At 42.2% G+C, this 16,957-nt stretch overlaps 1 protein-coding gene across 1 annotated transcript; it reads left to right on the top strand.

The window, feature by feature from the left end:
• Positions 1-4,564: 4,564 nt before the first annotated feature.
• On the top strand, positions 4,565-13,350 carry LOC121532843. The gene is made up of 3 exons (XM_041838635.2): positions 4,565-5,218; positions 9,397-9,496; positions 11,912-13,350. The coding sequence occupies exons 1-3, from the start codon at positions 4,856-4,858 to the stop codon at positions 12,760-12,762; spliced, it is 1,314 nt and encodes a 437-aa protein (XP_041694569.1). The 5' UTR covers positions 4,565-4,855; the 3' UTR covers positions 12,763-13,350.
• Positions 13,351-16,957: the final 3,607 nt, after the last annotated feature.

Genomic DNA, 16,957 nt, shown 5'->3' with positions numbered 1-16,957 from the left:
GAGGCAGGCTAACATTGGAGTGTTATTGAAAAGGTTTGATTTAAACACAGACAGACGGTCCCAATTAGATCCCTTCCCCTCCCTTGGCGCTAACCTTTCAATGTTTGCAGATTTGTAGGGTGGAAGAAATACTGTGAAATCTTTACCACTACTTATACCTAACCAGACCTTTCAGACATGCTAGTATCGATTTGGAACTGGCTGATAGGCTTCTCCATAGACCATAGTCACAACTACACAGGGTGTAGTGGCTTACTGTGACCACCAGGGAGCACACCTCTCATGCCCTCTCTTGGTCCTCATGGAAACCATATACATCCATAGGACAACTTGGTCAGGTGAGGCAGGTGTGAGTGACAACATTACAGTCTCTCTGCTGTGCTATCTCACCTCTGTAAGGCCACAGCCCTCCAGGTATAGATGCACTGGCAAAGCTTCCCTGTGAGCGAGGGCTCAGACCTGGAACAGGACAGAGAGAGAGAGAGAGAGAGAGAGAGAGAGAGAGAGAGAGAGAGAGAGAGAGAGAGAGAGAGAGAGAGAGAGAGAGAGAGAGAGAGAGAGAGAGAGAGAGAGAGAGAGAGAGAGAGAGAGAGAGAGAGTTGAGAGAGAGAGAGAGAGAGAGAGAGAGAGAGAGAGAGAGAGAGAGAGAGAGAGAGAGAGAGAGAGAGAGAGAGAGAGAGAGAGAGAGAGTGTGTTAAGAGGAATTACATATTCACCTTATTGTCTGCGTGCTATTATAGTTAGATACAAAGTTGGATTAACACAGGGTGGCACTTTTGCAGGGATGCTAAGAAGTAATCTTGACTATACAGGCAACTCCTGACTCACTATGATTTTAACTGAACCTAGTATGTGTAGCCTTTGTAAACCTATATGAGATTAAATACAAAGGTGCCAACATTTGAGTAACAAAAAAAACATAGAAATAATAGGCATTAGTCATTGAATATTGATGTCTATGTCTAGATTATTGTAAAACATATTCTACAATACCCATGAGACATAGGCTATAATGTATTTTTAAGAGGAATCATTGGCCTCAGTGAAGTGATTCAGTTTTATGCACAGGAATTAAAAGAAACATTGTGAATATTCTGAACTCGATTTTGGCAAAAACCTGAATATTTCAAGAGCATACAGTGAGGGAAAAAAAGATTTGATCCCCTGCTGCTTTTGTATGTTTGCCCACTGACAAAGACATGATCAGTCTATAATTTTAATGGTAGGTTTATTAGAACAGTGAGAGACAAAACAACAACAAAAAAATCCAGAAAAACGCATGTCAAAAATGTTATGAATTGATTTTGAATTGAAATTAGTATTTGACCCCTACAGTGGGGAAAAAAAGTATTTAGTCAGCCACCAATTGTGCAAGTTCTCCCACTTAAAAAGATGAGAGAGGCCTGTAATTTTCATCATAGGTACACGTCAACTATGACAGACAAATTGAGGAAAAAAATTCCAGAAAATCACATTGTAGGATTTTTAATGAATTTATTTGCAAATTATGGTGGAAAATAAGTATTTGGTCAACTACAAACAAGCAAGATTTCTGGCTCTCACAGACCTGTAACTTCTTCTTTAAGAGGCTCCTCTGTCCTCCACTCGTTACCTGTATTAATGGCACCTGTTTGAACTTGTTATCAATATAAAAGACACCTGTCCACAACCTCAAACAGTCACACTCCAAACTCCACTATGGATGATCCAGAAGAGGATTGGGAGAATGTCATATGGTCAGATGAAACCAAAATATAACTTTTTGGTAAAAACTCAACTCGTCGTGTTTGGAGGACAAAGAATGCTGAGTTGCATCCAAAGAACACCATACCTACTGTGAAGCATGGGGGTGGAAACATCATGCTTTGGGGCTGTTTTTCTGCAAAGGGACCAGGACGACTGATCCGTGTAAAGGAAAGAATGAATGGGGCCATGTATCGTGAGATTTTGAGTGAAAACCTCCTTCCATCAGCAAGGGCATTGAAGATGAAACGTGGCTGGGTCTTTCAGCATGACAATGATCCCAAACACACTGCCCGGGCAACGAAGGAGTGGCTTCCTAAGAAGCATTTCAAGGTCCTGGAGTGGCTTAGCCAGTCTCCAGATCTCAACCCCATAGAAAATCTTTGGAGGGAGTTGAAAGTCCGTGTTGCCCAGCGACAGCCCCAAAACATCACTGCTCTAGAGGAGATCTGCATGGAGGAATGGGCCAAAATACCAGCAACAGTGTGTGAAAACCTTGTGAAGACTTACAGAAAACGTTTGACCTGTGTCATTGCCAACAAAGGGTATATAACAAAGTATTGAGAAACTTTTGTTATTGACCAAATACTTATTTTCCACCATAATTTGCAAATAAATTCATAAAAAATCCTATAATGTGATTTTCTGGAATTGTTTTTCTCATTTTGTCTGTCATAGTTGACGTGTACCTATGATGAAAATTACAGGCCTCTCTCATCTTTTTAAGTGGGAGAACTTGCACAATTGGTGGCTGACTAAATACTTTTTTTCCCCACTGTATGCAAAACATGACTTAGTACTTGGTGGCAAAACCCTTGTTGGCAATCACAGAGGTCAGACGTTTCTTGTAGTTGGCCACCAGGTTTGCACACATTTTGTCCCACTCCTCTTTGCAGATCTACTCCAAGTCTTTAAGGTTTTGAGGCTGACGTTTGGCAACTCGAACCATCAGCTCCCTCCACAGATTTTCTATGGGATTAAGGTCTGGAGACTGGCTAGGCCACTCCAGGACCTTAATGTGCTTCTTCTTGAGCTACTCCTTTGTTGCCTTGGCTGTGTGTTTTGGATCAGTGTCATGCTGGAATACCCATCCACGACCCATTTTCAATGCCCTGGCTGAGGGAAGGAGGTTCTCACCCTAGATTTGAAGGTACATGGCCCCGTCCATCGTCCCTTTGATGCAGTGAAGTTGTCCTGTCCCCTTAGCAGAAAAACACCCACAAAGCATTATGTTTCCACCTCCATGTTTGACGGTGGGGATGGTGTTCTTGGGGTCATAGGCAGCATTCCTCCTCCTCCAAACACGGCAAGTTGAGTTGATGCCAAAGAGCCCGATTTTGGTCTCATCTGACCACAACACTTTCACCCAGTTCTCCTCTGAATCATTCAGATGGTCATTGGCAAACTTCAGACGGCCCTGTATATGTGCTTTCTTGAGCAGGGGGACCTTGCGGGCGCTGCAGGATTTCAGTCCTTCACGGCGTAGTGTGTTATCAATTGTTTTCTTGGTGACTATGGTCCCAGCTGCCTTGAGATTATTGACAAGATCCTCCCGTGTAGTTCTGGGCTGATTCCTCACCGTTCTCATGATCATTGCAACTCCATGAGCTGAGATCTTGCATGGATCCCCAGGCCGAGGGAGATTGACAGTTATTTTGTGTTTCTTCCATTTGCGAATAATCGCACCAACTGTTGTCACCTTCTCACCAAGCTGCTTGGCGATGGTCTTGTAGCCCATTCCAGCCTTGTGTAGGTCTACAATCTTGTCCCTGAGATCCTTGGAGAGCTCTTTGGTCTTGGCCATGGTGGAGAGTTTGGAATCTGATTGATTGATTGCTTCTGTGGACAGGTGTCTTTTATACAGGTAACAAACTGAGATTAGGAGCACTCCCTTTAAGAGTGTGCTCCTAATCTCAGCTCGTTACCTGTATAAAAGACACCTGGTAGCCAGAAATCTTTCTGATTGAGATGGGGTCAAATACTTATTTCCCTCATTAAAATGCAAATCAATTTATAACATTTTTGACATGCGTTTTTCTGGATTTTTTTGTTTTTATTCTGTCTCTCACTGTTCAAATAAACCTACCATTAAAATTATAGACTGATAATTTCTTTGTCAGTGGGCAAAGGTACAAAATCAGCAGGGGATCAAATACTTTTTTCCCTCACTGTATATGACTGTGAGGGAGTAAGGAGAACTGCCAGGTAAATGGGAAAATATAATTCGTTTAACTTTTCCCTCAGCTCTGTCTGTGGTGACGCCATGCTCTCCAAATATAACTCTGCTCTAGCTCTGCTCCCTGAGGCATGTGCCGTGCAATGTGTAAAGAAACCACATTGTGCCTCGTTTCTATATCATGTCTAAACTCACCTTGGTGTGAAAATAGTTGTACCGTCCTCCTCACCTATGTCAAGAGCAGGCCTAATTCATTACGCTGTGTTTCATTTACACTTAATTTGACTATTTACATGGTGTGTCTGTGTCACATCAATTAGAAAAAGGGGTGTAGTTATGAAAATTACATTCCATATTTGTTTTGGACGGTTTGGGCCGAAAATTTACTCATAATGAGTCACAGAATTGTTCAGAAATTAACAACTCATTAGGGAAATAAACTACCTAAATGTACTGATATGAGTGACAAGTTACTGACAAGTGCGCGCGCTGTGGTAACGTTCCAAATGTGAACAGGAGGGGTTAACCTGCATTACATTTCAAACTGATGACGTTGAAGATGTCTAGAGATTCGCACAGTTGGGACGTCCAATAAAAATGTGGTGTGGTGTGGTGTCTGAAGGTGTGTAAGGCAGGTAGGCAGGCTACAGGCTGTGCTGTGAGCGAACATATCCTACCTACCACACTGTGTCTCATCTCACCAGCCAGGAGCGTAACAGTGTGTGCCTCGCCTCCGTTCTCGGAAAAAAACTCTGTCGAATGTCAGAGAACAGCTGGGAGCTTAACATTTCAAGTCTGGTGGTTTCAAAAGTCTCGTCTCCCTGCTCACAGAGTTACTGTTCTGTTCAGCCAAACGGAACGGTGCGCTTCAACAACTTAACAACTTTTAAAGTGGGGAATAAAGCACTGCAACAGCGTGGAAGGAATTTCTCATAGATGTCCACTCAATTGGAAAGAGGCCTACAGCTAGAGACGACCAAGCTTAATGCGCTGAAACTCGAATTCGATGAGGAGATTGATGTGGAAAGTCTCGACGGATGCCTGCCCGAGGGGCGGCACGGCGGAGCAGAGAAAGGAGCGAAGGTGGCCACGGAGCAGCCTCCGCCACAGACGCCGCGCAAGATGCTCCGCAGCCCCAAATGCGCCCGCTGTCGGAACCACGGCGTTGTGTCTTGTCTCAAAGGCCACAAGCGCTTCTGTCGCTGGCGTGACTGCCAGTGCGCGAACTGTGTGCTCGTAGTGGAGCGGCAGCGGGTGATGGCTGCGCAAGTCGCCCTGCGGAGACAACAGGCGACAGAGGTGAGCGTCAGGGCCATCCGACTTTTAATGGCAGGATAGAATTTAAGAAAGATAATTATCATATCATGTAGGCCTAAATGCTGTATTCAAATGTTTTGTAATTTGTGTAGGTCCATGATGATGTAATTACAGATTAATACAGGTCAGAAATGATGACTAACCCCTGTACATCATGCACTTGTTCCTTTTTGTCTACATTAGCTTTGGTAGATAATTGTGAAAAATTAAACAGGAGAACAATTAATTGTCCTATTCTATGTAAAAAACAAAAAAAAAGCCTATGATTGATATATTCTCTTAGATAGTGTGTGACTAAGCAGATTCATATGCATTGCTCTTTAACTTTTGTGATAATGAAAACAAAAACATAGGCTGTTTTTGCTTTACATTTCTGGATAGCATAGGTTATGTTTTCCTGTTCTATTTGTTTTATTTATACTGAACAAAAATATAAATGCAACATGTCTGGGTGGCTGGTCTCAGACGATACTGTCTGGGTGGCTGGTCTCAGACGATACTGTCTGGGTGGCTGGTCTCAGACGATACTGTCTGGGTGGCTGGTCTCAGACGATACTGTCTGGGTGGCTGGTCTCAGACCGATACTGTCTGGGTGGCTGGTCTCAGACGATACTGTCTGGGTGGCTGGTCTCAGACGATACTGTCTGGGTGGCTGGTCTCAGACGATACTGTCTGGGTGGCTGGTCTCAGACGATACTGTCTGGGTGGCTGGTCTCAGACGATACTGTCTGGGTGGCTGGTCTCAGACGATACTGTCTGGGTGGCTGGTCTCAGACGATACTGTCTGGGTGGCTGGTCTCAGACGATACTGTCTGGGTGGCTGGTCTCAGACGATACTGTCTGGGTGGCTGGTCTCAGACGATACTGTCTGGGTGGCTGGTCTCAGACGATACTGTCTGGGTGGCTGGTCTCAGACGATACTGTCTGGGTGGCTGGTCTCAGACGATACTGTCTGGGTGGCTGGTCTCAGACGATACTGTCTGGGTGGCTGGTCTCAGACGATACTGTCTGGGTGGCTGGTCTCAGACGATACTGTCTGGGTGGCTGGTCTCAGTACTGCCAAATTCTCTAAAATGATGTTGGAGGCGGCTTATGGTAGAGAAATGAATATTTAATTCTCTGGCAACAGCTCTGGTGGACATTCCTGCAGTCAGCATGCCAATTGCACGCTCCCTCAAATCTTGAGACATCTGTGGCATTGTGTTGTCTGACAAAACTGCACATTTTAGAGTGGCCTTTTATTGTCCCTAGCACAAGGTGCACCTGTGTAATGATCATGCTGTTTAATCAGCTTCTTGATATGCCACACCTGTCAGGTGGATGGATTATACTGGCAAAGAAGAAATGCTCACTAACAGGGATGTAAACAAATTTGTGCACACAATTTGAGAGAAACAAGCTTTTTGTGTGTATGGAAAATTTCTGGGATCTTACATTTCAGCTCAAGAAACATGGGACCAACACTTTACATGTTGCGTTTACATTTTTGTTCAGTATAGATTCAGTTATTCCACTCATAAAACTAATTCGTTTACACTCACAAGTGTCTTATCATAGGAATTATAGGCCTTACACCAAGGAAACTAACATGTAATTATTCTGTAACAAACTAGCAACTCCATGCAGTAGCCTACAATACATTACAGAATCTATGACTATACTTACGTACCTGGTTTAATGTAATAACTTATTCCTTTATAATTTCCCCATGCACTTTTTTGTTGTTTCAACTAATTATTATTAAGTAACATACTTTTTTAGTTTACTCAACTTTTTGGTCAAAGTGTTACCCAAACGTACAATTTTTAGTGGCCCAAACTTAGCTCCAATATTGAGAAAAATTGGGCAAAAATTCAGTAAACTTAAAATGATCTGTTTGTTCAACTTGTCTCATACAGTGGGGAGAACAAGTATCTGATACACTGCCGATTTTGCAGGTTTTCCTACTTACAAAGCATGTAGAGGTCTGTAATTTTTATCATAGGTACACTTCAACTGTGAGAGACGGAATCTAAAACAAAAATCCAGAAAATCACATTGTATGATTTTTAAGTAATTAATTTGCATTTTATTGCATGACATAAGTATTTTATCACCTACCAACCAGTAAGAATTCCGGCTCTCACAGACCTGTTAGTTTTTCTTTAAGAAGCCCTCCTGTTCTCCACTCATTACCTGTATTAACTGCACCTGTTTGAACTCGTTACCTGTATAAAAGACACCTGTCCACACACTCAATCAAACAGACTCCAACCTCTCCACAATGGCCAAGACCAGAGAGCTGTGTAAGGACATCAGGGATAAAATTGTAGACCTGCACAAAGCTGGGATGGGCTACAGGACAATAGGCAAGCAGCTTGGTGAGAAGGCAACAACTGTTGGCGCAATTATTAGAAAATGGAAGAAGTTCAAGATGACGGTCAATCACCCTCGGTCTGGGCCTCCATGCAAGATCTCACCTCGTGGGGCATCAATGATCATGAGGAAGGTGAGGGATCAGCCTAGAACTACACGGCAGGACCTGGTCAATGACCTGAAGAGAGCTGGGACCACAGTCTCAAAGAAAACCATTAGTAACACACTACGCCGTCATGGATTAAAATCCTGCAGCGCACGCAAGGTCCCCCTGCTCAAGCCAGCGCATGTCCAGGCCCGTCTGAAGTTTGCCAATGACCATCTGGATGATCCAGAGGAGGAATGGGAGAAGGTCATGTGGTCTGATGAGACAGAAATAGAGCTTTTGGTCTAAACTCCACTCGCCGTGTTTGGAGGAAGAAGAAGGATGAGTACAACCCCAAGAACACCATCCCAACCGTGAAGCATGGAGGTGGAAACATAATTCTTTGGGGATGCTTTTCTGCAAAGGGGACAGGACGACTGCACCGTATTGAGGGGAGGATGGATGGGGCCATGTATCGCGAGATCTTGGCCAACAACCTCCTTCCCTCAGTAAGAGCATTGAAGATGGGTCGTGGCTGGGTCTTCCAGCATGACAACGACCCGAAACACACAGCCAGGGCAACTAAGGAGTGGCTCCGTAAGAAGCATCTCAAGGTCCTGGAGTGGCCTAGCCAGTCTCCAGACCTGAACCCAATAGAAAATCTTTGGAGGGAGCTGAAAGTCCATATTGCCCAGCGACAGCCCCAAAACCTGAAGGATATGGAGAAGGTCTGTATGGAGGAGTGGGCCAAAATCCCTGCTGCAGTGTGTGCAAACCTGGTCAAGACCTACAGGAAACGTATGATCTCTGTAATTGCAAACAATGGTTTCTGTACCAAATATTAAGTTCTGCTTTTCTGATGTATCAAATACTTATGTCATGCAATAAAATGCAAATGAATTACTTAAAAATCATACAATGTGATTTTCTGGATTTTTGTTTTAGATTCCGTCTCTCACAGTTGAAGTGTACCTATGATAAAAATTACAGACCTCTACATGCTTTGTAAGTAGGAAAACCTGCAAAATCGGCAGTGTATCAAATACTTGTTCTCCCCACTGTATGTTCTTTCAACTAGAAATAATGATGTGGGCATCTTAACTAAAAAGGCTAAGTTTATAGAGACATACCCCAAGAGACATACAGCTGTAATTGCTGCAAAAGGTGGCTCTACAAAGTATTGACTTTGGGGGGGTGAATAGTTCTGCACGCTCAAGTTTTCTGTTTTTTTGTCTTATTTCTTGTTTGTTTCACAAGAAAAAATATTTTGCATCTTCAAAGTGGTAGGCATGTTGTGTAAATCAAATGATACAACCCCCCCAAAAAATCCATCTTAATTCCAGGTTGTAAGGCAACAAAAAAGGAAAAATGCCAAGGGGGGTGAATACTTTCGCAAGCCACTTTATGTCAACGTGTGTCAGATATGTCAGTTGAAAACATTGTATGTCAAAAGCACCATGTGTGTAACTTGTTCCACAGCCTTTTTTAGTGAAGATGCCCAAATAAGAATTTTAAGAGACAAGTTGGTGATAAGTTTGGGCCAACTAATAAAATTGTAGGTAACACTTTGATCGACAAGTTGAGTAAACGAAAAAACGCTGTGGAACCAGTTAATTCATAATAATTAGTTGAAATAACTAGACATTCTTTTACAGCGTGGGGTTAATGCATATGTAAATATATTTAAATGTATGTTATCTCTCCCCCCGTTCCTCTGCAGGGGAAAAAAGGGGTCAGAGGAGCAGCCGCACCATTACATCGCACAGTGTATCAACGCTACACCAGAGCACCTAGCATCTTAGCCAAGAGTATCTTAGAGGGTATGTATCACCTAGAATTCTAGCTAAGAATATCTTAGCGGGTATGTATCACCTAGAATTCTAGCTAAGAGCATCTTAGAGGGTATGAGTGATACACCAGAGCACCTACAGTGGGGAAAAAAAGTATTTAGTCAGCCACCAATTGTGCAAGTTCTCCCACTTAAAAAGATGAGAGAGGCCTGTAATTTTCATCATAGGCACACGTCAACTATGACAGACAAATTGAGAATTTTTTTTCCAGAAAATCACATTGTAGGATTTTTAATGAATTTATTTGCAAATTATGGTGGGAAATAAGTATTTGGTCACCTACAAACAAGAAAGATTTCTGGCTCTCACAGACCTGTAACTTCTTCTTTAAGAGGCTCCTCTGTCCTACACTCGTTACCTGTATTAATGGCACCTGTTTGAACTTGTTATCAGTATAAAAGACACCTGTCCACAACCTCAAACAGTCACACTCCAAACTCCACTATGGCCAAGACCAAAGAGCTGTCAAAGGACACCAGAAACAAAATTGTAGACCTGCACCAGGCTGGGAAGACTGAATCTGCAATAGGTAAGCAGCTTGGTTTGAAGAAATCATCTGTGGGAGCAATTATTAGGAAATGGAAGACATACAAGACCACTGATAATCTCCCTCGATCTGGGGCTCCACGCAAGATCTCACCCCGTGGGGTCAAAATGATCACAAGAACCACACAGGGGGACCTAGTGAATGACCTGCAGAGAGCTGGGACCAAAGTAACAAAGCCTACCATCAGTAACACACTACGCCGCCCGGGACTCAAATCCTGCAGTGCAAGACGTGTCCCCCTGCTTAAGCTAGTACATGTCCAGGCCCGTCTGAAGTTTGCTAGAGTGCATTTGGATGATCCAGAAGAGGATTGGGAGAATGTCATATGGTCAGATGAAACCAAAATATAACTTTTTGGTAAAAACTCAACTCGTCGTGTTTGGAGGACAAAGAATGATGAGTTGCATCCAAAGAACACCATACCTACTGTGAAGCGAAGCATGGGGGTGGAAACATCATGCTTTGGGGCTGTTTTTCTGCAAAGGGACCGACTGATCCGTGTAAAGGAAAGAATGAATGGGGCCATGTATCGTGAGATTTTGAGTGAAAACCTCCTTCCATCAGCAAGGGCATTGAAGATGAAACGTGGCTGGGTCTTTCAGCATGACAATGATCCCAAACACACCGCCCGGGCAACGAAGGAGTGGCTTCGTAAGAAGCATTTCAAGGTCCTGGAGTGGCCTAGCCAGTCTCCAGATCTCAACCCCATAGAAAATCTTTGGAGGGAGTTGAAAGTCCGTGTTGCCCAGCGACAGCCCCAAAACATCACTGCTCTAGAGGAGATCTGCATGGAGGAATGGGCCAAAATACCAGCAACAGTGTGTGAAAACCTTGTGAAGACTTACAGAAAACGTTTGACCTGTGTCATTGCCAACAAAGGGTATATAACAACGTATTGAGAAACTTTTGTTATTGACCAAATACTTATTTTCCACCATAATTTGCGAATAAATTCATAAAAAATCCTACAATGTGATTTTCTGGATTTTTTTCCCTCATTTTGTCTGTTATAGTTGACGTGTACCTATGATGAAAATTACAGGCCTCTCTCATCTTTTTAAGTGGGAGAACTTGCACAATTGGTGGCTGACTAAATACTTTTTTCCCCCACTGTATATACTTTAAGAGTATCTCAGAGAGTATGTATCAGTGACACACCTGGGGTAATACAAATTATGAAAATGAGAGGGTAAGGAATTACACATTGTGTTTACCAGCGAGCGGTTGGGAGGGACAACATTGTTTTGAGGTCATGTTTCTTCTACTTTCCCCTGAGTATGCACATGAACGTGTACACACACTAGGCCATGTAATCACAGCAGTGTTTAGAGCACCTACTTTGCCTTTATGAATTTCGACTTCATTTACCTAAATAAACTTAGTAAATTATATTATATTAAAACAGAATGTGTTCTGAGGTACACTCTGAGAAAAAAAGGTGCTATCTAGAACCAAAAAGGGTTCTTCGGCTGTCCCCATAGGATAACCCTTTGAAGAACCCCTTTTGGTTCCAGGTAGAACCCTTTTGGTTCTAGGTTGGGTTTCTGTATAACACTTTGTGACATCTGCTTATGTAAAAGGGGCTTTATAAATACATTTGATTGATTGATTGATTGAGGTAGAACCCTTTTGGGTTCCATGTAGAACCCTTTCCACAGAGGGTTCTACATGGAACCCAAAAGAGTTCTACCTGGAACCAAAAAGGGTTCTACATTAACCAAAACAGGTTATCCTATGCTATGGGGACAGCCACATAACCTTTTTGGAACCTTTTTCTAAGAGTGTTTAATTAATCATTAGACAGGTAAATGACATCAGTCTTGTTTATTTCCCTATAGGCTACAAACCCCCAGTGAATGAGGACGGACCCTGGTCCAATCGAGGTCACTTCTCCTCGGTCAGTGCCCGGATGAGGAAGAGGAGGGCATTTGCTGATAAGGAGCTGGAGAGTGTAATGCTGGAGAGGGAGCTGAGACAGAGAGAGCTGGAGGACCTATCAGGTCTCACCCTGCTTCACCACCCTGCCCTGGCAGGGCTGCCCTCCTCCTCCCACCACTGCTGCCCACTGAAGGACCCCGGGGCGGCCACCTACATGCCTGTGTACAAATACAAACCGGGCCCTGTGTTGTATGAGTGTGACTTCCACTGCTACCACGAAGAGCTCAAGGTCCGATCTACAGCAGAGAGCGGTTATGGTTACGGTCAGTTCATGTCACAGTGTAACTCTAACTCCGTAATTCTGGAACACATGGAGCGAGCCAGGGAGAGAGCACTGGAGAGCTGGGAGTGTTCTGGGAAGAAGGAGAGCTGTCAAGAGCCGTTACTCCAGCCCTCACTACAACTCCAACAGAGCGGGAGTAGTTATTCTGAAGGCTCAGCTGATCTGGACAGGGATAAGGCCACGCCAAAAAGGCTAAAAGATGATCCAACGGCTCCAACAGCTCCAAAGTTTGGCATGCCAAAAACAGCCCTCACACACTCTGACTCTCCCTCTGAGCCTAAGCATGTGTTTCAGAGAGAGGAACAACCCTACAGGCACAGCAGGTTCCCAGAACCTCACCTCCTCCCACCCAAGGACTGGTCAGCAGGGGGGACTAGGCATCATGACAGACCTCAGATCAACTTAGTGAAACCCACAGTGGTGAGGCAGCCATTACCGTTCTCAGTGGAGTCATTGCTGAGGGCTTGAAGAACTCTTGGTAATAATCGTTAGCTAGTAAGAAATAGAGGTGTCTATGCTATATCTAAAACAGTGGAATGTAAGTGTTAAAAATATTTTGGTAGCACTTTACTGTAGGTGTCCCAATATATTTATTTTGCTTATCATGTCCAGAAGTGCATTTTCTATAACAACACTGGTTAGTGTAAAATGTGTAACTAGTGGAATATTTATACCCAAATCTATTTTGAAGTGTTATATATTTGTTAGTTAGTTTTATACATTTGCTCAGCATTTTTCAAAGGATTGCAAAATATTGTGTTTTGAAAGCAATAAACGAGATATGTCTATACAATGTAACATGTTGTATAATCTCCAGTTTGTATTCCCATATTATTGTCTGCACAATTGTTGTAAATATTTTATTTTTATTTTGCTAACCGCAAATTTCCTTTAACTTAAAAAAACACTTTCATGTGTCATATTAATTTATTGGTATACTGATGCATGTGCTATACTCCCTTGGCTAAAGCAACTGTAAAATAAGACCAACACTCTCACATTTAAATAATTCAGAAGATACTTTTAGAATGTTTTCACACATTGAAGTTCTTTGAAAAGGGGAAAGTAGAGAGGTCAGTGACTGAACTGCTGCACGGTACTTTTGGTATATCCCCGATCACAGTATCCACACTGCCGGCTCCTGTCCTCCCTTGCTGTCAAAATAAACTCTGTGGTGTTCAAAAATCCCTTTAATTCTAAAGAAAATTAACAAAGAAAATAGTACACGGGTAGGCTGGTGGCCGGCAGCTCTCAGAGAGAGAGAGAGAGAGAGAGAGAGAGAGAGAGAGAGAGAGAGAGAGAGAGAGAGAGAGAGAGAGAGAGAGAGAACATTAGAGTACATAGGATTACACGGGTAGGCTGGTGGCCGGTGTCGTGGAAATATTTGACTAAGAGACAATCAACTCAAAAATATCTTCCAAGACACCGGAGCTTGTGAATTCAAGAATTTAGACTTTATTGCATACAAAGCCGAGTTTGGTCCATGGAGCCACAACTGTCTTCCTTTAGCTTAGAGCTCCCTTTTATACACACAACTGCATAATCATGTTACATAGCATATACAGTCCCTCCCCTTAGGGCAAATGATTAACTTATTTTAGTACCACTCTACCTTAGCTTTCAACGTCCAGATGTCACCTGTAATGTACTCCAAAAGGTCATGGGCGCTTTTCCACAGGAAGCCTCTTCCCTAATCGCATTATATTGGTAGCAGACCCTTTCCCTAATCTCATTATATGGTTGCAGACCCCTTCTTTACAAATAATATACGTACATACATTAAGGCATTTATCATTTACCATCCTCCCTGGCCCTTGAGTTTATGTGCATGTGGCCATATGTCAGGTCATAAGGTCATAAGCAAAACAAATGATAACACTAGGTCCATTGTTACTCCAATCTCCACACAGCCATCACGAGGAGTTGTATCTCCATCACATGTCATTGACATGCCCAGATCATCTGCAGGGAGTTTATGATAAACACATAAATGTCTCTGCTTTGACCTCTCCCTACATTTGCCTTAATGATACATAAAATAATACCATATAATCCCCCCTATGGGACATTCCACCAATGTCCCATCAATACAAAGATTAATCACCCATATCACAAGTATTATAACAATCAAAATAATCAATATCCATATCTAATCAAGTAATTGCCATGTCGACATTACTAAGCATTAATATTAATAAGTTATTCAGATCAGTCAGTCAACTTATAATTTATAATCATAATCAAATTAATTACCCAAAACAACTTTAGAATGACAATTCTTAATTAGTCACCTTTGTTCCATCATTCAAAGTTAAAACTCTCACCTTGGCACATATTGATACTAGCCGAATGTATATTTATATTATAATAATTCTAGCATTAACTTCCTCATAACAAGAATTACATCAGATCAGTACCCTAATGCATTGTCCAAATTACTATAAATTTAGTAGTGTATAATACCTCCTTAATCAACATAATACCTCAACTAACACTCCCTTCCTCTACCGGCACTCAATCTTCTGGCGTCTTCATTATGTTCTTCATTATGTTCTTCATAGTTCATCTTGGATTACCCATAGCAATGTCCCAATTCCAATGTCACACCTGAACCGCCACAGCTCCACCATCATCCTGTTTTGTCCATGTGCAAACCAGTATATTGCTTTGATTTGATGCTGGATTCAGGTCTCCTGGCAGAAGTGGTTCAGACAGGAACGTCTTCAACGCCTTTGTTGTTCCTCTTCAGCCGAGTAGAGGATTTTTGGTTTTTATTGAGGTTTACACCGTTCTGGGCCAAATTATCTCTGCAATGCATTACGACACCATCCGTAGCAACCTCAGGAAAGGACAGATCATAACAGTTCAGTTGAGTTAATTTCCAATCCAAAACATCCCTATTAACATTGTCTACATGACAAATCATTATGTTTCACATTCTCCCTTGAATTCTCCCAAATTATATAACCCAATTGTTTTATTGTAACATTCCTATATTTTTGCTCATACTCTATTTGACATTACTCTGGTGTTTCCTTTCCTTGTTCCTATTCTAACAATTGCTTACACTTCTCTCTTCTAATAACACTTTCCCCTGGAAATCTAACACCAAATACTACATCAAATTGTTTATCTAAGTCTTGGACTGTTTTCCTTATGTCTATGATTCACCTGTCTCTTTCTTTCATTATCTTAAGGTCACACTACCCCATGTGACTTCCCCATACTCTTTGTGCTGGTTTCTCACACACCAATAATATTTTAACCCTTGTATTCTAATAGTGATCCCTTCTGTGTCTTTTCCTTCTGCTCTTTATTATTATCAGTACTCCATTCCCCTTATTCTCAGGTAACTAGTCAAGTGTAGAGAAATCAATGATAAGGATATCTGGTGCGTCTTGGAGGTCTGGAATCTCTCGGTGGTCTGGAATCTCTCGGCGGTCTGGAAGGTCCTTAAAGTCTCTTAATCATCAGTTCCCTCACTCTGGTACAATGGTTAAGATGATACCCGATACTCCCCTCTATCCGTACCATCGTTGGTATAACCTGGACAACGATGTGTATGGTCACTTCAATTGTTAACCTTCCCCCGTCACTAGGGTCTCCGGATCAGCCAGAGTCCCTCTCAATCTATCGACATCGGTCTGTGAAAAGTGTCCTTCTATCAGCCTACTCATAGGGAAGCTCAGAGTTACTGCTGCAAAGACACAAGCACAGACACACACAAAAGACAACAATGCTACCCAATGGCTGAGGTTGGAACACTCCTATAGTGGGAAACATGAATCTAAGTATCTGTCTCCACCACTTTTACCATCATTAAGGTAGCCAACAACACCTGGTACAGGCCCAACACCTAGGGTCTTTCCAGTTCTTTCTTTTGTAGTCTTTTGCCATCACATAGTCTCCAGGGCACAGAAAATACTCAGATTATCCTACTCAGTTGGGCAGAGTTATCTTCACCCATGAAAATAAAATATTAAGAACATTGTTAGGTTAGGTGAGACAAAGTATGTTACTCATGTCCTCTCATCCGTCAAGAGAAGCCTTGAGATTATGAAGCACACCTGCTTCCAGCTTGTTGTAGTCCACTTATTTCATGCCTCCTATCACAAAGACAAAAAAGATTTAACCTAACCCATAACACTTTATTACTACTGCTCATATCCTTAATACACCTTGCATATTTCCCCACAAAACCATTATAAAACATTAAAACCTCTGTAATCCCAACTTCCCCCCTTGGACACATGGATCACATCGTGATTCATGTGTTCAAAAAACAAAACAACAACAATATTGCCTATTAAACCAAAAATAATAACTAAACTGAAAATGACAACCCATGAGCATATCTTTACTTAACTGTATCCCATAACACTATTCAAGGAATACCTCTCCTTCAGGACTAACTCTCTCACTTCATCCTTGTCCTGTTTGGACTAATTTATATATAGGATTTTTTCCAAATTATAAACTTCTTCACAATTATCCTTATTTTATCTAACCCCCTAATTCAGCATGCCTCTAGAATTCATAGTGCGGGTGATCAGGTCGCACTATAAAGCCAGGACAGATTTCAGAGGTCATTGAAATCATTCAATTAATTGTTTCATCCAATAGTATACTACTCCTAACAACCATCAAGAGTTTTCATAAATGT

This window comes from Coregonus clupeaformis, chromosome 20 (assembly GCF_020615455.1).
Source record: "Coregonus clupeaformis isolate EN_2021a chromosome 20, ASM2061545v1, whole genome shotgun sequence".
Taxonomy (NCBI): domain Eukaryota; kingdom Metazoa; phylum Chordata; class Actinopteri; order Salmoniformes; family Salmonidae; genus Coregonus; species Coregonus clupeaformis.
Note: the sequence above shows the minus strand (reverse complement) of the source record. Positions and strands in the feature narration are given on the sequence as shown.

What these genes read in the sequence shown, in the direction of transcription:
- LOC121532843 (XM_041838635.2), top strand. Translation starts at nt 4,856, where the DNA reads ATGTCCACTCAATTGGAAAGAGGCCTACAGCTAGAGACGACCAAGCTT. An exon ending in GGAGACAACAGGCGACAGAG is followed by an intron (nt 5,219 to 9,396) that starts GTGAGCGTCAGG and finishes GTTCCTCTGCAG; the next exon opens with GGGAAAAAAGGGGTCAGAGG. An exon ending in AGCCAAGAGTATCTTAGAGG is followed by an intron (nt 9,497 to 11,911) that starts GTATGTATCACC and finishes ATTTCCCTATAG; the next exon opens with GCTACAAACCCCCAGTGAAT.